At 37.2% G+C, this 24434-nt stretch overlaps 1 protein-coding gene across 1 annotated transcript in view; it reads right to left on the bottom strand.

The window, feature by feature from the left end:
- Nucleotides 1–24434, bottom strand: part of ANKRD31 (ankyrin repeat domain 31) — a 171513-nt gene that overhangs the window by 69832 nt on the left and 77247 nt on the right. Inside the window, exons 12-17 of the mRNA XM_040622182.1 lie at nucleotides 17945–18092; nucleotides 13244–13296; nucleotides 10786–12301; nucleotides 9949–10113; nucleotides 6487–6624; nucleotides 5496–5638 (exon numbers count right to left, since the gene is read on the bottom strand). Coding sequence (XP_040478116.1) covers nucleotides 5496–5638; nucleotides 6487–6624; nucleotides 9949–10113; nucleotides 10786–12301; nucleotides 13244–13296; nucleotides 17945–18092 — 2163 coding nt within the window. The remainder of the gene's footprint in view (nucleotides 1–5495; nucleotides 5639–6486; nucleotides 6625–9948; nucleotides 10114–10785; nucleotides 12302–13243; nucleotides 13297–17944; nucleotides 18093–24434) is intronic.

The following is a 24434-nucleotide window of genomic DNA, read 5'->3' as shown; positions in this document are numbered from 1 at the left end:
ACCCCTCCCAAGGTCAATGAGAACAGACCTACACCATGTCACGTCACAGTGCAGTTCGCAAATATTAGATCCAAGGATACAGTATTGAAAGCGGCCAGGGGGAAGAAAATCCTTACATACAGAGGGAAAAATATCAGAATAACGTCAGACCTGTCTACAGAGACCTGGCAGGCTAGGAAGGGTTGGCAGGGTATTTTCAAAGCTCTATCTGAGAAGAACATGCAGCCAAGGATCCTTTATCCAGCAAGGCTGTCATTCAGAATTGATGGAGAGATAAGGACCTTCCAGGATCAGTAGAAACTGACCAAATTCATAACCACCAAACCAGCCCTACAGGAGATATTAAGGAGGTGTTCTATAAAAGTAAAAAGGCCCCAAGAGTGTTACAGAACAGAAATTTACAATCTATAGAAACAAAGACTTCACAGGCAACATGACATCATTAAAATCATATCTCTTAATAATCACTCTCAATGTGAATGGCCTAAATGCTCCCATAAAACCCCACAGGGTTGCAGATTGGATAAAAAGACATGACCCGTACATTTGCTGTCTACAAGAGACTCATTTTGAACATAAAGATACATCCAGACTGAAAGTGAAGGGATGAAAAACCATTTTTCATACCAATGGACCTCAAAAGAAAGCTGGGGTAGCAATTCTCATATCAGACAGATTAGATTTTAAACTAAAGACTGTTGTTAGAGATACAGAAGGACACTATATTATTCTTAAAGGATGTATCCAACAAGTGGATATGACAATTATAAATATCTATGCTGCCAACAGGGGAGCAGCTAGATACACAAGCTAACGCTTAACCAGAATAAAGAGACATATAGATAATAATACGTTAATAGTAGGGGACCTCAATACTCCACTCTCAGCAACAGACAGATCACCTAAGCAGAAAATCAACAAAGAAACAAGAGCTTTCAATGACATACTGGACCAGATGGACCTCATAGATATATATAGAACACTATACCCCAGAACAACAGAATACTCATTCTTTTCGAATGCACGTGGAACTTTCTCCAGAATAGACCATATACTGGGTCACAAAACAGGTCTCAACTGATACCAAAAGACTGAGATTATTCCCTGCATATTCTCAGACCACAACGCTTTGAAACTGGAACTCAATCACAAGGAAAAAATTGGAAGAAACTCAAACACTTGGAAACTAAGAACCATCCTGCTCAAGAATGACTGGGTAAACCAGGAAATTAAAAATCAGTTTAAACAATTTTTGGACACCAATGAGAATGAAAACACGTTGGTCCAAAACCTATGGGACACTGCAAAGGCGGTCCTAAGGGGAAAATACATAGCCATCTAACCCCCACTCAAAAGAATAGAAAAATCTAAAATGCAGTTTTTATATTCTCACCTCAAGAAGCTGGAGCTGGAACAGAAGAACAGGCCTAACCCACACACGAGAAGGCAGGTGATCAAGATTAGAGCAGAGATCAATGAATTAGAAACCAGGACCACAGGAGAGCAGATCAACAGAACTAGAAGCTGGTTCTTTGAAAGAATAAATAAGATCGATAAGCCACTGGCCAGACTTATTCAAAAGAATAGGGAAAGGACCCAAATTAATAAAATATGAATGAAAGGGGAGAGGTCACAACCAACACCAATGAAATAGGAAGGATCATTAGAAATTTGTATCAACAGCTTTATGCCAATAAATTAAACAACCTGGAGGAAATGGATGCCTTCCTGGAAACCTATAAACTACCAAAATTGAAACAGGAAGAAATTGATTATTTAAACAGACCGATTAATTATGAAGAGATTGAAACAGTGATAAAAAACCTCCCCAAAAACAAGACTCCAGGGCCTGACGGATTCCATGGGGAATTCTACCAAACATTCAAAGAAGAAATAATACCTATTCTCCTGAAGCTGTTTCAAAAAACAGAAACAGAACGAAAACTACCAAACTCATTTTATGAGGCCAGAATTACCTTGATCCCCAAACCAGGCAAAGACCCCATCAAAAAAGGAGAATTACAGACCGATATCCCTGATGAATATGGACACCAAAATTCTCAACAAGATCCTATCAAATAGGATCCAACAGTACATTAAAAGGATTATCCATCAAGACCAAGAGGGATTCACCCTGGGATGCAAGGGTGGTTCAACATTTGCAAATCGAACAGTGTGATAGATGATATCAACAAGAAAAGAGTCAAGAAACATATGATCCTCTCAATTAATGCAGAAAAAGCATTTGACAAAATACAGCACCATTTCCTGATTAAAACCCTTCAGAGTGTAGGGATAGAGGGTACATTCCTCAATTTCATAAAAACCATCTATGAAAAGCCTATAGCGAATATCATTCTCAACAGGGAAAAGCCTTTCCCTTAAGATCAGGAACACGACAAGGATGCCCACTCTCGCCATTATTATTCAACATAGTACTAGAAGTCCTTGCAACAGCCATCAGACAACAAAAAGGGATAAAAGGTATCCAAATTGGCAAAGAAGAAGTCAAACTGTCTCTCTTCGCAGATGACATGATACTCTACACAGAAAACCCCAGACTCCACCCCCAAACTACTAGAACTTATAGAGCAATTCAGTAATGTGGCGGGATACAAAATCAATGCTCAGAAATCACTTGCATTTCTATACACGAATAATGAGACTGAAGAAAGAGAAATTAGGGAATCCATCCCATTTACAATAGCACCAAAAACCATACGTTACCTTGGAATTAACTTAACCAGAGACGTAAAGGACCTATATTCTAGAAACTATAAATCACTCTTGAAAGACATTGAGGAAGACATAAAAAGATGGAAAGATATTCCATGCTCATGGATTGGAAGAATTAACATAGTTAAAATGTCCATGCTACCCAGAGCAATCTACACTTTCAATGCTATCCCGATCAAAATACCGAGGACATTTTTCAAAGAACTGGAACAAATAGTCCTTAAATTTGTATGGAAACAGAAAAGGCCCCGAATCTCCAAGGAACTGTTGAAAAGGAAAAACAAAGCTGGGGGCATCACAATGCCGGATTTCGAGCTGTACTACAAAGCTGTGATCACAAAGACAGCATGGTACTGGCACAAAAACAGACACATAGACCAATGGAACAGAATAGAGAGCCCAGAAATGGACCCTCGGCTCTTTGGGCAACTAATATTTGATAAAGCAGGAAAAAACATCCGGTGGAAAAAAGACAGTCTCTTCAATAAATGGTGCTGGGAAAATTGGACAGCTACATGCAAAAGAATGAAACTTGACCACTCTCTCACACCATACACAAAAATAAACTCCAAATGGATGAAAGACCTCGATGTGAGACAGGAATCCATCAAAATCCTAGAGGAGAACATAGGCAGCAACCTCTACGACATCGGCCAAAGCAACCTTTTTCATGACACATCCCCAAAGGCAAGAGAAACAAAAGATAAAATGAATTTATGGGACTTCATCAAGATTAAAAGTTTCTGCACAGCCAAGGAAACAGTCAAAAAAACTAAGAGGCAGCCCACGGAATGGGAGAATATATTTGCAAATGACACTACAGATAAAAGACTGGTATCCAAGATCTACAAAGAACTTCTCAAACTCAATACACGAGAAACAAATAATCAAATCAAAAAATGGGCAGAAGATATGAACAGACACTTTTCCAATGAAGACATACAAATGGCTAACAGACACATGAAAAAATGTTCAAAATCGTTAGCCATCAAGGAAATTCACATCAAAACCACACTGAGATACCACCTTACGCCAGTTAGAATGGCAAAAATTGACAAGGCAAGAAACAACAATTGTTGGAGAGGATGTGGAGAAAGGGGAACCCTCTTACACTATTGGTGGGAATGCAAGTTGGTACAGCCACTTTGGAAAACAGTGTGGAGGTCCCTTAAAAAGTTAAAAATTGAGCTACCCTATGACCCAGCCATTGTACTACTGGGTATTTACCCCAAAAATACAGACGTAGTGAAGAGAAGGGCCATATGCACCCCAATGTTCATAGCAGCATTGTCCACAATAGCTAAATCGTGGAAGGAGTCGAGATGCCCTTCAACAGATGACTGGATTAAGATGTGTTCCATATATAGAATAGAATATTACTCAGTCATCAGAAGGAACCATTACAGAACACTTGCAGCAACATGGACAGGACTGGAAGAGATTATGTTAAGTGAAATAAGTCAAGCAGAGAAAGACAATTATCATATGGTTTCACTCATTTATGAAACATAAGAAATAGGAAGATCGGTAGGAGAAGGAAGGAAAGAATGAAGGGGGAGTAAACAAAAGGGGGAATGAACCATGAGAGACTGTGGACTCTGGGAAACAAACTGAGGGCTTCAGAGGAGAGGGGGATGCGGGACTGGGATAGGCCGGTGATGGGTATTAAGGAGGGCACATATTGCATGGTGCACTGGGTGTTATACACAAATAATGAGTCATGGAACATTGCGTAAAAAACTGGGGATGTACTGTATGGTGACTAATATAACAAAATAAAAATTGTTAAAAAAAAAAAAAAAAAAAGACCTGAGCTGAGATCAAGAGCTGGATGCTTTACCAACTGAGCCACCCAGGTGCCCCTTTTTGATATTTTTCTTAATCATTAGTTTACATCTCCTATTGCTGCACATCATAAATTCAATACTATTCCTTCATGTGACTACCTTTAGGCTGAAAACAGTGGGGATATGCTCTCATAAAATTAACAAAAAAATCACCAGGGTCTTAAAAATATCTAGAGACAGATAAATTGGTGTTAGTGACAGTGTCAAGGTATTTTTATATGAACCTTGGTTTTATATTGTTGTTATTGGCAGTGGTTTCTTTAACTATTTTTTCAAAGCCAATGATTATTCCTTAAGTCTGTGTTGCCTATTGATAACAATAAAAGTCTTCTGCTTAGATTTGTCAAAGATGAGTTTAAAAATCTTAAGGATTTTAAGGTCTAGATTTGAAATTCATTGTTATTGAAATGATGACTTTAGTAATTTTCTTTTGTGATGGTTGTGTGATTAAGAAAAACAAATGAGAAAAATATACAACAAATCCTCAGGAACAAGCAACATGCATTTTTACCCATTTCTTTGAAACCTCAAAGCCACTGAGAAATTTTGAGTTAAAAAAAATCTGTCAACATGTTATCAGTATAATTAGACTCTTTTATATACAACAGCATATCATTTAAGACAATTAAAAATGGAATGTATTAGATTTATAGCCTACGTTTACCCTGAGATCTTTCATTTTATTCTGACTTACATGAATTTTATGAGGTAGAGATAATGGAAAATGATTCATTAGTTAATATGATCTTCCAGTCTATACACAATATCCTATCTTTGTTTAACATTTTAAGTAGGTTTTAAAAATAATTTATTTTAAGGAATTACTTTAGTGCTCAGTTTAAAATACCTTGATTTTCTTCACTCACTTTTCTAAGAAAAAGTAATGGAAGCCCAATCTGATGTGCACTGTACCTTTAAATGATTGTTGGCAGCAGCATTGTGTAAGGGAATAATCCCATCTAGATTTTCACAATTAACATTAGTACCAGCTTTTAACAACTCTACAAGTATATCATCAGATCCCTCACTAGATGCCTCATGAAGTGGTGTCCAACCTAAACAAGTAAAAAAGAAAAAAACAAAACAAGCTGCTGCTTACAAATCAACATGCACGTAATATCTTCATTATTAAGTTTATCTGCACGAATGCAATGAATATCTATATTGATTCAAAATTATATACTAAGTATTAGACAAGAAATAATACTGAAAACTATGGCCTTGAAATGTTTCAATTTTGAAAACCAATCTCATCAAAAATATTTGTTGATCCAAGTGCCAAAACAGAAGACTCAGAGAACATAAAATACAATGGGACTAGAGTAAATACTAATCACGTCAATTTGTTTCAACTCAGATGTTACAATAGAGTAAGATCAAGTCTGCCTTCCCTCTTTGTATCACTGCATTGTCATATAGCTCTTTAAAATGACATATGATTCTTGAAATCAATCTTTGAGTTTTTCCCTCTGTTAACTCCTCACACAAGATTCTTTTGTGCTTGACCAAAATGTTAGATCAATTTAAAAATGGAGGCTGAAAATAAAATAAGGAAAGAGGAGAAAGAGAAGGCACAGGGAAATGGGAAAAAATTGGCACTCTCTTCCAAGTCAGAGATTAGTATTAAGATCTCCAAGGAAAAGACCTAAATAAAGCTCTCTTTACTCCCCATTCTGTATACTTCCTCTGAATGCTCCCACATGTATGTTAAAAACTGTTTCAGAGGAGTTTATTTTAGCAATTGGTGAAAAGCAAGATAAATTTAACTATTCAACTAGATAATATATTATTAAAAAGACAATTCAAAGTTAGCAGCCAGGATCAAAACTGGGGTAGGGTGGATGAAATGTGTACTTCAGTGAGTTCAAGTTATAAACACAATTAAAATTTCAAGAATCCAAACCTGCATTATCTTTTAGATTCACATCTGCTCCAGAGTCTATTAGAGCCTTCACCAGAGACAAATTTCCTCTTCTGGCAGCCAAATGAAGCCGGCTTTCCCCTCTGGCATTCCTCTTATTGATCCCAGCTGTTTTCACTTCTGTAAATTTGCCAAGCAAAACTGAGGCTTCTTTTCTGCCAAATGCTGATCATTACAAAGGAGCTTAGAAAATACATAGCAACTTCCTCAAAATATCGTAAGTAGGGTGCACTATACAAAACACATCAATATCACCATTGCTATTACTGTTTTAAAATATAACTTGTAACTTGTGAAGGAATTGTAGAGCATCTAAGCACATTACTTTGCATTCATTTTAACAGCTGTTTAGTCACTCTATCATAAGCTTGATTAAAACAAACTTGCTTCAGTTCTACCCTCATTTCACTCTCAGTAGTCCTTCAACAATGGATAAAATTTTTCTTAAAACAAATTGTGATTTTATAAAACTCCTTCTATAGCTCTTCTCTATCCCAATGAGTGTGTTTCTGATCACAAAAGACACCAAAAACTGAACCACAGCCCAATGGATTACTTTTCTTTGAAAAAACATGCAGTACAACATTATCCAGAGATTTTTAAAAAATCTTCTCCTTGCACCACAAGTTAAGATTTAAGTTGGAACTAAAAAACAAAACAAAACAAAAACAAAAAACAAAACTGGACCATATTTTCCCCTCAATTTCCTCCCCAAACCATGCTAAAATGACAGTAAAAGATTTTTTTTACTACCATAAAAAGAAAATAGGAGAGGAAACAATAGAGGACAAAGACTTCAACAGCTTTTTGGGAACTGGAAAATCACTGCTGGAGAAGAGTTAGCCAACTTGAATAAAATGGGGGAAATGCCTCAACCCAAATGCCTGCAAAAAAAATTAGGGAGACAGCCCACCTGAACCCAGCACTTGGGGGCATCAAGTACGGTGAAAGGCAGTGTGCGTGAACTGGGCTAGAAATATGCAGACTGACTGAAAGTATATATAGAGAGAAGCTGGGACTACAAGTTCCTCTCCCCAACCCTGAATTGTCGGGCAACCATTTCTCTTGCCCAAGGTCCCCATTTCCAAGCCAGGAAAATGGAGATTTACTTTCTGTAGAAACCACATCAGAGAAGCTTCAGAGTGAGACATAAGGAAAGCAAAGTAGAGGATTAGAGTGATCAAACAGGAAAGAATACTCATTAAACCAGTAGTCCTCAAATGTAGTCCCAGATTAGCAGTCAGTACCACCTGGGGGACTTGTTAGAAATGCTAATTCTCCAGCCCGCCCCACAAGCCTATTGTGGAGGACAGACTTCAGGGTAACTCCTAAAGATCCCCATCTCCTGGTATTTATGGCCTTGGATCATCCCCTCCTCTTGAATAATTTGCTTCTAATCAATAGAATATCTCAATATTGAGGGTATTTTACTTCCTTGATTAGGTTATAAGAGATTGTAACATTTTTCATCTTGCTAGCAAACTTGCTCTATCACCTTCAGTTTGCATGTTTTGATGAACCAAGAGGACACACTGGAAAAGCTCATGAAGGAAGAAACTGAGGATGACAAGGTGGCCACAACCTGCAAGGAACTGAATTCTGACAACAACCACGTGAGCTTGAAAATGGATCCTTCCCTAGTTGAGCCTTCAGATGAGACCCCAGTCTTGGCCAACACCTTGATTGTAGCCTAGGAAATATCCTGAGCAGAAGACCTGCCTAAGCCATGCCCAATTCCTGATCTACAGAAGATAAAAAAAACCTGTGTTGTTTTAAACTGCTAAGTTTGCAAATGTGTAATACACTAATAGATAATACACCTAACAATTCAGACTTTCTGGGGGGTAGAGACCAGCAATCTGTATTTTAACAAGCTTTCCAGGTGATTCTGATGCAAGATAAGGTTTGAGAACCACTGCATTAAACCTTAAGACACTCTCCCTGTTCTATTTCCTAAATGACAGCAACTACGTGCACAGTTTCAGGGCAAGAGATTAAAAAGTTTAGAGAATTACTCTCTAAAAGATGGATTCTTCAGTTATGTGAATCACAGAGAAGACTGACAGCCTCATGTCTACCTTCCAATGACATCTAGACAAAATCATACTGCTCTTAGAAATCTGCACTTGGAAATTCTGTATTTGAAGAATAAAGACATATCTATTATATATATTTAATATTATATATACATATTTATATTTTAAAATTATGAAATATGCAAAACAGCAGACCTGCAGTTTGCAAGTTTGAACTGAAAAATCTCTCCAATAATTGGTACCATGACAAATCCTTTCACCTAGTTCATGGTGTCTTGTAGCAAAGAAGGTTGGCACATGATAAACATTTTGGGGCAAAAACGCAAAAATTGTTTCATTTTACTGTCATCATAAATTCCTATAGCATGTAACTGAAATTCTAAAATAAATCTGGAAAAAACTGGAAAGAAAACAAATAGGACTCACACTAACTTCACAGAAAACTTTATAAAGCCCACTGTGGTTAATGCTAAGTACTTCTTAATAACAAATTATTACATTTATTATTTATTATTAACAAATTAATAAATATTAATTGTAATATAATACTTAATAATTGGTATCAACAATATTATTTATTAATAAAGTATAATGCTACTAAGACATACTCAGCTTTCAGTTACTTTGTATGTGATCTGTTTTGTTTTTTACTCTCTGGAAACTCAAGATCCTTAATTACATCTGCAGAGATTCTTTTTCTATTTAGGTAAAATTCACTCTTTTATACAAGATATTATCACAGATTCCAGGTATTAGGACATGGATATGTTCTGGAGGGCCACTATTGAACCCACTACAGAAGGGATGTATAAGAAGGGCTTTAGATTACATGAGAGGGGGACAACGAAGATTCACAGAGAATGCCTAATCCAGTGTCCTTCCTACCTCTTAATAGACAATAGATAAATGAACTTTTCAGTGTTTACTATTTAACCTGAAGTGGCCTGGCCTAGCCCATTGTTTTCCACAGAACTGGCAAAGGATAGTTAACTTGTCCACACTGTCAAACACACGCAGTTCATTCATCTGACAAAAAGAAACCAGTGGCCATTCTTTAATTTGCCTTATGGTGAAAGGGCTCAATGGAAGTATCTGAGGGATCTGGCACAGTTCAGATGCACTGACCCCACTCAATATTCTTGCTGTCTGTTTATCTTACCTCCTCTAATATTTAAAATTAGAAGTCATACACAGAAACATGACAAGAATGTATCTGAAGACTAACAGATTCTCATGTGGTACTTCATAGTAAAACAATCTAAAAAAATATAGCTGAAATAAACTTATAACTTAGTGAATGAGAAAAAAACCAACAGTAAATCTGAAAGTTTAGAAATTCCCTGAAGTAGAGTGCATTGCTGGGCTTGATCATGTCAACTTTTACCTATACAGGTATAGGAATACAAACCTTGGATGCAGGTAGCTTTCAAGAAATTTTGCCTTTTTCTGAAATTCTGAACTTTTCTGTGTTCTTGGATATTAGACATGCAAATATCAGAATCTGTTTTTTCTTTTTTCTCACCATTTCTCATAGTGCTTTCATCTCCATTGATATTATTAGTTAATTCCTCACCTGAAAAACAAACATTTTGCAACCTCAGTGCTACAGTTCTCCTTACTGGTTACATGATTAGAAAAGAGGCTAGCCTCATAACTGTTCCAAGTTTCTGTTCCTAAGCTGGACTGATTTTTAAATTTTCTTTTATTAATTTATTTTTTAAGGGAATGAAACCCTTTAAAAATGTTTTTAGGGGTACCTGGCTGCCTCAGGGAGTAGAGCATATGATTCTTGATTTCGGAGTTGTGAATTAGAGCCCTGGCTGGGTATAGAGATTACTTAAAAATAAAATCTTTAAAAAATTTCTTTATATAACAAACAAAATTTGCTGGATGCAATTCTGATGGGAATACAGTGATTCACTGAAATCAACAAAGCTAACACTTTCCTGCTATGGAAATGTTGATTTAACTGATACTAAAGAAGTGCTAATTAAAAAGAAACATAAAAATTGATAGAAATATTGTTTATTAACTTCTGTCAATATCAATTTAGCAACAGTCTTTGATAATAATGGTTTGATTTTCAAAGTAAACAATATTACTTAACTAACAGTATCCCTTAATTATAGTCCACATGTCCTCATTCTTGTCAGCTTGGCTAAGTTCAGTAGAATTCAGATAGAAATTTCTATAAAGTAAGTAAATCTACTGGAGATGTGTACAAAGCGAACAATACTACTAATACCTGGTTTATGAGAAGTTTTCTTCTCTTCTTTCTGTCTAAGTTGTGAGATGTTGGTCAATTCCTTACTGATATTGTCAGTGGAATCAAAAACTGTATCATGTATGGTTTTGCTCTCTGGAAGATCTTGTTTCCCCCTTTCAACTGTAGTTGTTTCTATTACTTGAGAATTAACAAGCATGGATAAAGACCCATTTGAAGAACTTGTTTTCTGGCTTTTATCATTGTAATTCCTTTTAGTGCCTTCTCCTTCATTTACTTTTCCCACAATATGTGTATCTGTTTGATCCGTTAAAGAAGTTGGTGCTCTGGAGCTAAAATCTTGAGGCCTTTTGAATAGCTTCACATGACTAGTCAACTTTGAAGCTTCCTGTGTTGAAAATGTTCTTGGACAAGCTGGGGAAGTATGCTCAGGATTGCCATGTGAGTGATCAAAAGAAGTTTCACATGCGCATTGTTCATATTTTGCAACATGTTCAGGATCAGAAAGATTAAGAGCTTCCTGTTGAGGAAGTATGATTGGACTGCATGCTTTTAACTCATTTTCCTGTGAAAAATGGTCTTCAGAAGGGAAAGACTGTTGAAAATCCATTTCTTCTCTATTGGTTATATTCTCGTTATAATTACAGTGGTTTTTGCAACCTGTAGAACATACCACTCTTTTACATGCTACAGTCTTCTCAGAGGTAAAGCAATCAACATCATCAACGTTACTAAAATTTTCCTTTATAAAGGATGCAAAAGAATTTTCCCACTCATTAAGGCTCTCACCTTTTTGACCTGAGTTACTGTTTTCAGGAGATTTATAAGGGCTAAAGTGCTCTTGTTCTTGGTGAGTGGCAGGCTGCTGATCTGTAGTAACAAGTGGTAAGTTGATTTCTTCCTGTAAGGAAAGTCCTGAGAAAAGAACAGCTTCCTCTTGGTCAGTGGACTCTAATTCTAAGAATTTTATTTCTTGATTATCTGATAAATCCAGGCTCTGGGTATGTGTCTCTTTGGGAATTGAACAAGCCTCAATATTGTTACCTAATCCATTTTTCAGGCTTGACAGAGTTGGGCTAAAAAGTTTTTGTGACTTTTCTGGAAGGTCATCAAAAGTTTGGAGATTATCTTGCTGACCAGTAACCAATCTGTTTCTCCTTCTGAAAGAAGAAACAGCTGTTATCTTTCTTGGAATGCATATTTCTTGTTTTGCATCATCCACTTGCGCTCTTTTATGTTGTGTGTTTCTTCTTCCTTTATCATTAGACACATTTGTGTTAGGACCTTTGACATTCTGAAGACTCTTCTTTCTGAGTCCCCTAGTAGAGTGTATCTGGTTCAGAGTTGATTGCTTATGCTTGGATTTACCAAATTTTGTGTCTTTGGAAGCTTTTTGGTAAGGTTCATATACATCTTCTTTATTTATAAATAAACCCTCTTTGCTTCCTTTATCAACTTTTACAAGTTCTGGCTTCTGTCTGTTGGAATTTTCATCACAAACGAACCCAATGAGATTTTTAGAACTGAATTTTGGTTTCTAAAGAAATAAAACATATAGTTAGCTTTAATTTTCAGCTGTAGTTCTACACTCAATTAATTCAGGATTATTGATAAATCAAACCATTACTCCATTCAATTTTATGATTTGATCTAACCACAGGGCCTGATGGGATATATACAACCTGCCATTTCAAAAAAGAAGACTAACAGAAAAAGGCAAATGTAGTAGACCAAGACTCATTATGTCTACTGATCTGTATTTTCTGCTTCACATTTCAATTTGTTTTTGCCAGGATTTAGCAGTATTAATCCTATTATGCATAATAAAAAATTTAATCTACTTAATTTTTATGGGCTTTAAGCATAATCAAACAAGAATGCTTTAGAAACACTCTCCTCTCCTAATTGTTATATAGATACAGCTAGAATTAAGAGAGTTCTTTCATCTAGTGTCTGTAATGGACTATATAGGTAGGGCAGCAGAAGAAGGGGTTTAAAAACAAGAAGACAGATATGCTCCCAAACTGATCTGCATGAAAAAATTATTGTGGGCCGCTAAGATTAAAACAGGGACACCGCTTCCTCTCACTCACCACAACCCAAGCACCAGATGAAGAGGAACTGCCCACCATATAAAATTTGACAGAATGGATCAACACCTTTGGCTCTTGTACTGTGTGCTTAGGCCAGAGGAAATTCGACATGGTTGACAAACCTCATGGCTCCATGAAGAGGACAGAGGAAATGGCTACTGATACATCTGTGTGCCAAGACAAGCTGTATTTACTCAATTGCTTTGCAAACTAACAGCCTAGAACCCTCTGATTCTCATGTAATTATTCCAAAGTTTCTTAAAAGCAAAGGTGAAGTCACTGTTCCCTGATGAATGCTTCAGACATCCTTCTTTCCACTCTGATAATCTAGAAAATAAGCTGCAGGTTCTTTCCATAACCATGTTTATTGCTAAACAGCGCTATACCTTGTGCTGGTGTGCATCCTCTAAGTCTAATGCGTCAGTGCTGTTCTTTTGAGCTGTAAACAAAAAGAGAAAATCCTAGGTTTCTGAAACCCACCAGTCCTTTGCCATGAGAAAACCAGAGAAATAAGTGAAATTATGCAAACATTTTCCATTCAAATTGGCACATATAACATTCCTATAACTGATTACTTTCCTATGTTTTAGAAGCCCCATACTATCTTGAGAAAGCTGAAAACATTTCTGTAGGAAAAGCAACATGGCTCCAACAAAATAATACCAAAGACTGGCAATAAACACACTATTTTAACATTCCCCACAGATATATCCAGGTACACAACTGTTGGCCAACTACTTTTATAAGGCAAAAGATTCTTTCATAATTAACTGGATTATCATTTCCTAATATGTCTGCTTAATAAGGTTCTAGTTTGAATGTTTCATTCTCTTAAAAGTGAAACATACATGCAGGGAAAAGGCTGCTCTTGAGAATGCGTAAGACAAAAAAAGATGATTTGAATAAAATATACCTAGGTTGATAATAAAAGAAAAGTACTTTAGTGTCTCTTTTAAATACTAGAGGTGGAATTAGTTACCTACATATTCATTGGCCACAAAAGATAAAAACCTAGAAACAGTGCCTTGCACATTTGAGGTATTCAATGATTATTTAATAGAGGAAGGAATAAATGAATGAACATCTTAGATGTGATATGTAAACAACATAAAATTCTTAAATACATTATGAATTAGAAATGTAAAAATATTTTAACAGGGATGTAACTGGGAAAAAGAACAATGACGGCAAATTATAATATACATAATGAGGCTTGGCATTCACCTATTCACCTCATGCAGGAGAGTTGACACACAGAATGTCCTTCAGTGAAGCAAAGCAGTTGGGACCACATACTCTGGAGCCTACTCCTGAGTTTCTATCTTCACTCATTTGCTTAGCAGCTGGGTGACTCTGAGTTAAGTTTCTTAATATCTCTGCCTCAGTGCCATAAAATGAAAGCAGTAACAGTCCTTATTTTATAGAATTGTTATGAGGATTAAATAAGATAATCCATGTAAAGAGTTTAGAGGAGTTCGTGGCACAAAGAAAGTGCTCCATTATTCATTTTCTTATTATGATTTTTCAAGAGCAAAAGGATTGTGTGCCTTCTCCTAACACTGGTTCTTAAATAAAAGAGCAGGCAGGCACCTGAGTGGCTCAGTCGGTTAAGCATCTGCTTTCAGCTCAGGTCATGATCCCAGGGTCTTGGGACTGAGTCCCACATCAGGCTCCCTGCTCAGCGGGGTGCCTGCTTCTCCCTCTCCTCCCAGCTCTTGCCCTCTCTCTCTATCTCTGTCTCTCTCTCAAATAAATAAAATCCTTAAAAGAAAAAATAAAAATGTTTTAAATAAAAGAGCAGAAAAATGTTTTACAGGAACCATGATTTGGGGCACGGTTCCTAAGAGAATCTGGAAGCAAGAAAGAGGGTTTTATCCCCTTTCACTTTGTTTTTGTTTTTGGGTTTTTCTTCCTTGTATAGAAAGCACCTTTCAACTAACATCTTTTTTTTTCTTTCTTGTCATCTTATTTTATTTAAATCCAATTAGTTAACATATAGTGTATCATTAGTTTCAGATGTAGAGTACAGTTATTCATCAATTGTATAAACACCCAGTGCTAATTATACCACGTGCTCTCCTTAATGGCCATCTCAATTTTAAAGAGTCTATATGCTCTAGTATAACCAGCTTAAAAAAAAACTACACAGATATAAATTGAGGTGGTGAATTTTAGTGATGTAGATGTAGCTGTCATTCTTTTCACTTTGTTACTCCAAGCTCTGTCATATGTAAGGTATTGTATTGAAGTATTTTACATACATCGACTCCAATCCTCACAGTAACAATCCCACATATATGTAGGCAGAGGAGTAGATATTATAAGCCCACATTTACAGATGAGAATACCCCAGGCTATAAAGTTAGTAAGAATGAACTCTTGCCCTATACCAAAGTAGATGTACTGTACTCTACAACAAAAAAGCACCAAATATATATCGCATGAGGAAGGTCCTTTATCCATCATTCCCATAATTAAAAGCTCTTCAACTGAAATTTAAAAACAAATACTCTGTTTGATATTCTTTATTTAAGTAAATTAATTTTTACATTTATATTGATAAGTAAGCTGATAATTAATGACAGACTTCGAAAGTTCAAACTTAAGAAACAAACTACCTGATGAAGCATGATAATACAGCCCACCTTGTAAACTGCCTCCCTAAAGAAAAGTGGGAGCTAACTCCTAAGAAGAAATTCCATGAATGAAATTCCCTGGGTAGTATAGGTCAGAAGTAGGCACTGGTGAATGGGAGATTCTGGATTTGGAGAAAGGGCTAAAATGCTGGAGGAAAGCACTCTCAGCAGAGCAAAAAAATGCATGTTACCATAAAATAGAGAAGTCAAGCAATTAAGCAGATTATCAAAACAAAAATGTAAAAATACACATACTTTTACCTCCAACTAAATACCTGCAATTTTTCATATAGCTTGAAATATAAATATGAGTGCAATAATCTATACAGTTTATATAAGTATGAATATAATAATCTATCTCAATGTGCTTTTATAGACCTGGCCTCAACAAGGTGTAGTCTGTCCCCTCTTATTTTCTGATGAGATTGCGCTAGTCTTTTGTTCTAAAGAACCATTAATTAATTACCTCTTGGTGGCTTTTAATTATCAATGATGTTATCTCTTTATTATAAAGTAGGCTGTTTTAATCCAAGTCTTAGTCCTTAGTCAACAGCATTCAAACAGTTACCTCTTTAGGGAAAATTTTATTAAAATATAGTTTAAGGGAGTGCCTGGGTAGCTAAGTCAGTTGAGCATATGCCTTCGGCTCAGGTTATGATCCTGGGGCTTGGGATTGAGCCCCATGTTGGGCTCCCTGTTCAGCGGGGAGTCTGCTTCTCCCTTGCCCTCTCACTCTGCTCCCCGCCCCATGCTCTCTCTCTCTCTCAAATAAATAAATAAAATCATTAAAAAATAAAATATAGTTTAATAAAAGTGAATGAAGCACATACACATCTTTTAAAGGTAAAGAATTTGTTTGTTGTGTTTAAAGGAACTAACACACTACTTATTCCGCAAATATTTACTGAATGCCTACTGTATACAAGGCATTTTAGTACTCATCACCAGACTAAATAAAGGTTCTTTCCTTCATGGAGCTTAGATTCTTGGGGAAAGACTGAAAATAGAAAAAAAACAAACTGCCCAATGTGTTAGAAGGTGTTAAGTGCTATGGGAAAAGGATAAATAGACTAAAAGAGTCAGGTAAGAGGAATTGGAATGAGTGTGGCAGGTTGAATAATACGTTCACAAAATTTTTGATACTCCTCCTTTCAAAAGGTGGAACTTCCCAGACTTAGTGACTTACTTATAACAAATAGAATATGGCAGAACTGATTGTATATCACTTCCAAGATTAAGTTATAGAAAGCTTTGTGGCCTCTGTCTTGGGTACATTCTTTCTCTTGGATCACTTGCTCTGAGCCAGCTGCCAGGCTGTCTGCAGGCCTGTGGAAAAAGCTAATGTGGCAAGTAACTGAAGCCTCCAGCTTACAAAGCAGTGAGGAACTGAGGCCTGCCAAGAACCATGTGAGTGAGCCTGAAAGTGGATTTTCCTGTCCTAGCTGAGCCTCGAGATGACCATCCCTCACTAAGAGTTTGGCTGCAACCCTATAAGAGACCCTGATCCAGAACTGGTTACTCACTTGAAAGACTTCCAGACTTCTAATCCTCAGAAACGCTGAGAGATAATAAATGTTTATTGTTTTAAGTTGCTAGATTTTGGGTAATTGTTGCATAGTGATAGATAACGACTACAGTGAGGGTGGGAAGGAGGCAGGTTGCAGTATTAAACAGGATGGTCTAGGCCTTCCTGAGGAGCTCACATTTGAACTAAGACTTGAAGGAGGTGGGGGCAGGCACATCTGAGGAGCAGCAAGGAGGCCAGTGTGACTGAAGTCTAGTGACAGACTAGAAGAAATTAACTGTTAGAGTGGTCAGCTGATATGGGGGCCTGTAGGCCACTCTAAGGATACTGATATTTCTTCTAGATTAAATGGAAAGCCACTGCAGGGTTTTGAGCAAAAGAATGCTGTGATTTTACCAAAAAATCTAACGGACACATTACGGAGAATATAAAGAAAATGCCATGCATGTAAATTCTTCTTATTGACAACCATAAATCGAGTTCTTTAGTAGTTCAATTTTTACCAGTGTAATGGTTGACAGGGTAAAAATACAGCCATAAGAAAAGATTCCTAGGGAATAGAAAGGGAAATAAACAATCCTGGCCATACTCATCGAAAAAGATATAGCCAAATATAATTCACATCGTATCATGTTTTTCTGCCAAAAAATTGTCAGGGGAAAAAACCAGAACTTTATAAAAGTTCTCTTAACTGTTTGCAATGCACAATGAAAAGTACATTTAATATTCTCTTTTAGAGTCCTTCCTTTATGCGCACTTGCAAACAAGACAGTGTGCTTTATTAAAGGAATGGAGCAAGGACACCACTGGATGGATCTTCTCAAAACTAAGGAGGAAAAGAAACTTAATTTCTATAATTCTAAATTCAATTTCTATAACTCTCTATGAATATGATAAACAGATATAACAGGGCAGTTTAATCTTACCTGATATAAGAAGATGTTTTTGGTGTTTAGGAATATATTTCTCAAGGAGACGCTTCATACATGAATCTTTGGCCTCATCCAAAGCACACTTCCCACCGTCACTTCTAAGTAAGGGATCGGCTCCATTCAAAAGAAGTAACTCTGCCACCTACAGGAAGACTGTTCATGTGAGCATGCCCAGACAAAAGGTACATTATTGTAAATGTGTGCTAGCATACAACTCGAAGCAATCTGATATTTCTTTCAATAAGAGAGTTTGGGTTTAAATACAACAACTCTGCCCAATAAAAAAAATTAATGTAATTGCTACTGAATCATAATTTGTTGATATACATACCCTTCTCTTACAAAAAAAAAAAAGAGATGAAGAGGGAGAGAGGAAGAGGGAGTAGGTAGACAGAAAGAGGCTCAGACAGTGAGAAGGAGGGAGGGAGGGAGGGACTGAAGGAGGAAGGAAAGGTCAGAAAGGTCAGAAATGTATATAGTTCAGGTGCTGGTGAAATGGAGCTGGCGGATATACCAAGAACTAGCACTGGGTTCTGTAGTAGTAAATGTAAGTTTAACAGGTTCCAGGAGATGGTTATGCCTTCTATCTATAACTGTTGGTGCTGCTCCTCCTCAGAGTGTCAGGAGAAACCAGTCAACCCTTAATCTGTTACTACTCCTCAAGTAACCTCCCCTATGAAGCACTCCCTGACCTCCCATCCATTGCTGCTCTAGAGAAAAATGACCTCTCCCTTCTTTCAGGTACATATTTTACCATAGTGCCCAACACGTATTATATTTATTGTATTATTTCTTATATATTTGTCTCTCCTGTACGCTAAGGTTTCTGAGGGTGGGACTACATTTTTCTTTTAAAATTTATTATTTTTGAATAGGGAATTAATGAATATAGTTCAAAATACAGAAGGCTCAAAGAAGTATACAGTGAGAAATAAGTTTCCCTCCTCTACCCTGTCCTCCAGTCATCCAATTTTTCCCTAAGCCTTGTTAATAGTTTCTTCTGAATTTTTCCACAGTTAATCTGGTCCAACAGGTATATATATGTATGTATACACACATATGTATACATATTTTTTTCTTATGCAAGTGGTCATATATTATATACATTCCTCTATATTTTGCACCCAAACAATGAACTTGGAGATTGTACCATGTCAATATAAAATGAACTTCATTATTTTTTATAGCTGAGTAACAGTCTACTATTGAATGTACTGTACTTTCTTTAACCAGTACCCTCCTGACAGATGTTTAAGTTCCTTCCAAGCTTCCACTACAGATATATGTATTAATTATCTTTATATTGCCAGTGCCTATCTCAGTGTCTGGCACAGTGTAAATATTCAATAAATATTATTTAATAAAAGAATGCATGTAATCAGGGAGGATATGAGGAGTAGGCGCTAAGGAACACTACACTAAAAGGAGCCTAAATTTTCATGTTAATATCTGGAATGAGAAAAAGGATCTGAATTTCTGTAAATCATATATACCCCTCAAATTAAATATATACACATTCTTCCTTTTATAACAAAGCATACTAGGAGACAAAAATATCATACCACAAAGGGACAATATAAGCCAGATCCCTCAATAATTATTCAGCCTCAGCAATTCTGCTTTTCAAACTATTTTATTATAAGATAGTCTAGTCCCTGGAATTCAGCTGATAGCTATCAAATCATTCTGAATACCTGTGAACTTAACTGGAGATCTAAGAAAAGAACTGCTGTAGTTCTACAAATAGAAAAGTGACCACTTTCTGCAAGGTAGGAGGTACAGAGAAGTGAATCCTAGGTGATATATTGCAAGATAAAGTGCAGGGGGAGGGAGCCTCTGTCAGCTGGCTACTGAACAGTAATATAGCAGCAGAACACAAAATGAGAACTTTTAGGAGTCTGCTCGAATGGGGAATGTCCCTGCCTGAAAGGTGCTCAGGTAGTGAAGTGGGGGAGAATGCCAGGTGGGACAGCATGGTCTCAGGATCCCCGGGGGTCACAGGAAGACTAGGGATACCTGACTGTGGCAGAGTTCCCGAGCATCGGAGTGGGGAAGCCGGCTGCAATCAGTGAACCCAGGTGTGGGCTTTCAGTTCAGTGTTGCCATAATCTATGAACCGGCAAGGTAAGCGACTGCTCTCTGAGCAGGGGCTCAGCAAGCCACAGAACTGTGGCAAGAACCCCCTCCTTCCCCCAGGAGGAGGCACCGGTGTCTGCAGCAGGAGTCTACAGGGTTTGGAGATTTGAAACGGGGTCACGTGCCTAGATAAAAAAAGCTCTGGGTGAGCACAGAGAGTGGACAGAGACCAGGGAGACAAGGGTGATGGACTGCTTTTCCCTGAGGATGCACTGAGGAGTGGGGGGCCTGAGCTTTTGGCTCTAGGGCTGCGAGGCTGCCATTTTCATTCTCATCCTCTAAAGCGGTACCGAAAGCCTTCAGGGAACAAAAGCCACGTGGAGCAATCTGGACCTGCTTACTTAGCCTGGCCTTTTGGTGCATTTCCAGCCCAGGGAAAGACACTTGAGAATCAGAGGAACAGGTCCCTCCCCCAGAAGATTAGCAAGAACATCCAGCTAAGACCAAGTTTACCCATCAGTGACAACTGCAAAACTCCAGTATTAAGGGAAAAGAGCATATAGAATTCATGGGGTTTTTTCTCATGATTCTTTAGTCTTGCAATTCTAATTTTTCCCCCTTTTCCATTTCAACTAATTTCTTATTTTATCAACTCTTTTTTAAAGTCTTTTTAAATATTCATTTTTACAGTTACATTCTATCCTTTCATTGTATTTAATTTTATTTTTGTATATATATGTTTTTCTTTCTTTACAATTTTGGGATCTAGTTTCTTCTAACAAACAGACCAAAATACATGCAGGATCTAATGTATTGCTCTGTTCTGTTCACTTATCTGATTATATTCTCTCTCTCTCTCTTTTTTTCTTTTCCATTTCTGGTCTGTCTTGATTTGTTTAGTGTATATTTCTCTGGGGTCATTGTGGCTATTTTAGTATTTTGTTCTCTTGTTCATCTATGCTTCTCTGGACAGAATGACAAGATGGAAAAACTCACCCCAAAAAAAGAGAACAAGAGGCAGTACTGACCGCCAGGGACCTAATCAATACAGACATTAGTAAGATGTCAGAACTAGAGTTCAGAATAATGACTATAAAGATACTAATGATACCATTAATGAGATGCAATAAAAAATGGAGGCTCTAACTGCTAGGATAAATGACACAGAAGAGAGAATGAGTGATATACAAGACAAAATGATGGAGAATAAAGAAACTGAGGAAAAAAGAGATAAACAACTACTGGAACACGTGGGGAGAATTTGAGAGATAAAGTGATACCATAAAGTGAAACAATATTAGAATAATTGGGATCCCAGAAGAAGGGGAAAGAGGGAAAGGGGCAGAAGGTATACTTGAGAAAATTATAGTGAAGAACTTCCCTAATCTGGGGAAGGAAACAAGCATTCAAGTCCAGGAGACACAGAGAACCCCCCTCAAAATCAATAAAAATAGGTCAGCACCTCGACATATAATAGTGAGGCTTGCAAATTTCAGAGACAAAGAGAAAATCCTGAAAGCAGCTCCAGACAAGAGGTCCTTAACCTACAAGGGTAGAAACATAAGCTTGGCAGCAGACCTATCCAGAGAGACCTGGGCAGGTCAGAAAGGACTGGCATGATATACCACCAAGAATACTGTAGCCAGCAAGGCTGTTATTCAAAATAGAAGGAGAGATAAAGAGTTTCCAGGACAAACAGAAACTAAAAGAATTTGTGATCACTAAACCAGCCCTGCAAGAAATATTAAAGGGAATCCTTTAAGCGAAGAGAGTCCAAAAGTAACAGAGCAAAAAGGAACAGACACAATATACAGAAACAGTGACTTTATTTATATAATACAATGGCACTAAATTCATATCTTTCAACAGTTACTCTGAATGTAAATGGGCTAAATGCCCCAATCAAAAGACACAGGGTATCAGATTGGATAAAAAAGCAAGACCCATTGATATGCTGTCTACAAAAGACTCATTTTAGACCCAAAGACAGCTCCAGATGGAAAGTGAGGGGGTGGGGAACCATTTATCATGCTAATGGACATCAAAAGATAAAAAAAACTCCCAACAAACAAGAGTCCAGGGCTAGATGGCTTCCTAGGTGAATCTACCAAACATTTAAAGAAGAATTAATATCTATTCTTCTGAAGCTGTTTCAAAGAATAGAAATGGAAGGAAAATTTCCAAACTCGTTCTATGAGGCCAGCATTACCTTGATCCTAAAACCAGACAAAGACCTCATCAAAAAGGAGAAATAGACCAATATCCCTGATGAACATGGATACCAAAATTCTCACCAAGATACTAGCCAACAGGATCGAAGAGTACATTAAGAGAATTATTCACCATGACCAAGTGAGATTTATTCCTGGGCTGTAAGGGTTTAACATCCACAAATCAATCAATGTGATACTCTACATTAATAAAAGAAAGGACAAGAACCATATGATGCTCCCAACAGATCCAGAAAAAGCATCTGATAAAGTACAGCATCCTTTCTTGATTAAAACTCATTACAGTGTAGGGACAGAGGGAACATACCTCAATTTCATAAAAGCCATCTATGAAAAGCACACGGTGAATATCATTCTCAAGGAGGAAAAACTGAGAGCTTTTCCCCTAAGGTCAGGAACACGGCAGGGATGTCCACTATCACTGTTGTTCAACATAGTACTAGAAGTCCTAGCCTCAGCAATCAGACAACAAAAAGAAATAAAAGGCATCTGAATCGGCAAAGAAGAAGTCAAATTCTCACTCTTCACAGATGACATGATACTTTATGTGGACCACCCAAAAGACTCCACCCCAAAATTGCTAGAACTCATACAGGAATTCAGCAATGTTGCAGGATATAAAATCAAGGCACAGAAATCAGTTGCATTTCTATACACTAACAATGAGACAGAAGAAAGAGAAATTAGGGAGGTGATCCCATTTACAATTGTACCCAAAACCATAAGATACCTAGGAATAAACCTAATGAAAGAAGCAATGGATCTGTACTCTCAAAACCAGAATACTCATGAAAGAAATTGAGGAAGACCAAAGAAATGGAAAAACATTCCATGCTCATGAATTGGAAAAACAAATACTATTAAAATGTCTATGCTATCTAGAGCAATCTATATATTCAATGCAATCCCTATCAAAATACCATCAACTTTTCACAGAGTGGGAACAAATAACCCTAAAATTTTTATGGAACCAGAAAATACCTGAATAGCCAAAGGAATGTTGAAAAAGAAAACCAAAGCTCGTGGCATCACAATTCCAGACTTCAAGCTTTATTACAAATCTGTAATCATCAAGACAGTATGGTACTGGCACAAAAACAGATGCATAGATAGATGGAACAGAATAGATAATCCAGAAATGGACCCTCAACCCTATGGTCAACTAATCTTCGACAAAGCAGGAAAGAATGCCCAATGGAAAAAAGTCTCTTCAACAGCTGGTGTTAGGAAAATTGGACAGTCACATGCAGAATGAAACTGGACCATTTCCTTACACCACACACAAAAATAGACTCAAAATGGATGAAAGACCTAAATGTGAGACAGGAATCCACCAAAATCCTAGAGGAGAACACAGGCAACAATCTCTGTGACCTCAGCCACAGCGACTTCTCACTAGACAAGTCTCCAAAGGCAAGGGAAACAAACGCAAAAATGAGCTATTGGGACTTCATCAAGATAAAAAAGCTATGGTGACTAACATAACATTAAAAAGAAAAAAAGAAAAATAAGCTTTTTCACAGTAAAGGAAACAGTCAACAAAACCAAAAGACAACCTACAGAATGGGAGAAGATATTTGCAAATGTCTTATCAGATAAAGGGCTAGTATCCAAAATCTATAAGGAACTTATCAAACTCAACACCCAAAGAACAAATAATCCAATCAAGCAATGGGCAGAAGACACGAAGAGACATTTTTCCGAAGAAGATCTACAAATGGCCAACAGACACGTGAAAAAATGCTCAACATCACTTGGCATCAGGGAAATACAAATCAGAACCATGATGAGACACCACCTCACGCCCATCAGAATGGCTAAAATTAACAAGAAACGACAGATGTTGGTAAGGATGCAGAGAAGGGGAACCCTCTTACACTGTTGGTGGGAATGCAAGCTGGTACAGCCACTCTGGCAAACAGTATGTAGGTTCCTCAAAAAGTTAAAAATAGAGCTACTCTATGACCCAGCAATTGCACTACTAGGTATTTATTCCAAAGATACAAATGTAGTGATCCAAAGGGGCACCTGCACCCTAATGTTTATAGCAGCAATGTCCACAATAGCCAAACCATGGAAAGAGCCCAAATGTCCATCAACAGATGAATGGATAAAGAAGATGTGGCTGCATACACACACACACACACACACACACACACACACACACACACACACAC

The sequence above is a fragment of the Ursus maritimus genome, unplaced genomic scaffold (genome assembly GCF_017311325.1).
Source record: "Ursus maritimus isolate PB19 unplaced genomic scaffold, ASM1731132v1 scaffold_5, whole genome shotgun sequence".
In the NCBI taxonomy this organism is placed as follows: domain Eukaryota; kingdom Metazoa; phylum Chordata; class Mammalia; order Carnivora; family Ursidae; genus Ursus; species Ursus maritimus.
The sequence above is the reverse complement of the archived record's forward strand: the minus strand, read 5'-3'. Positions and strand labels throughout refer to the sequence as shown.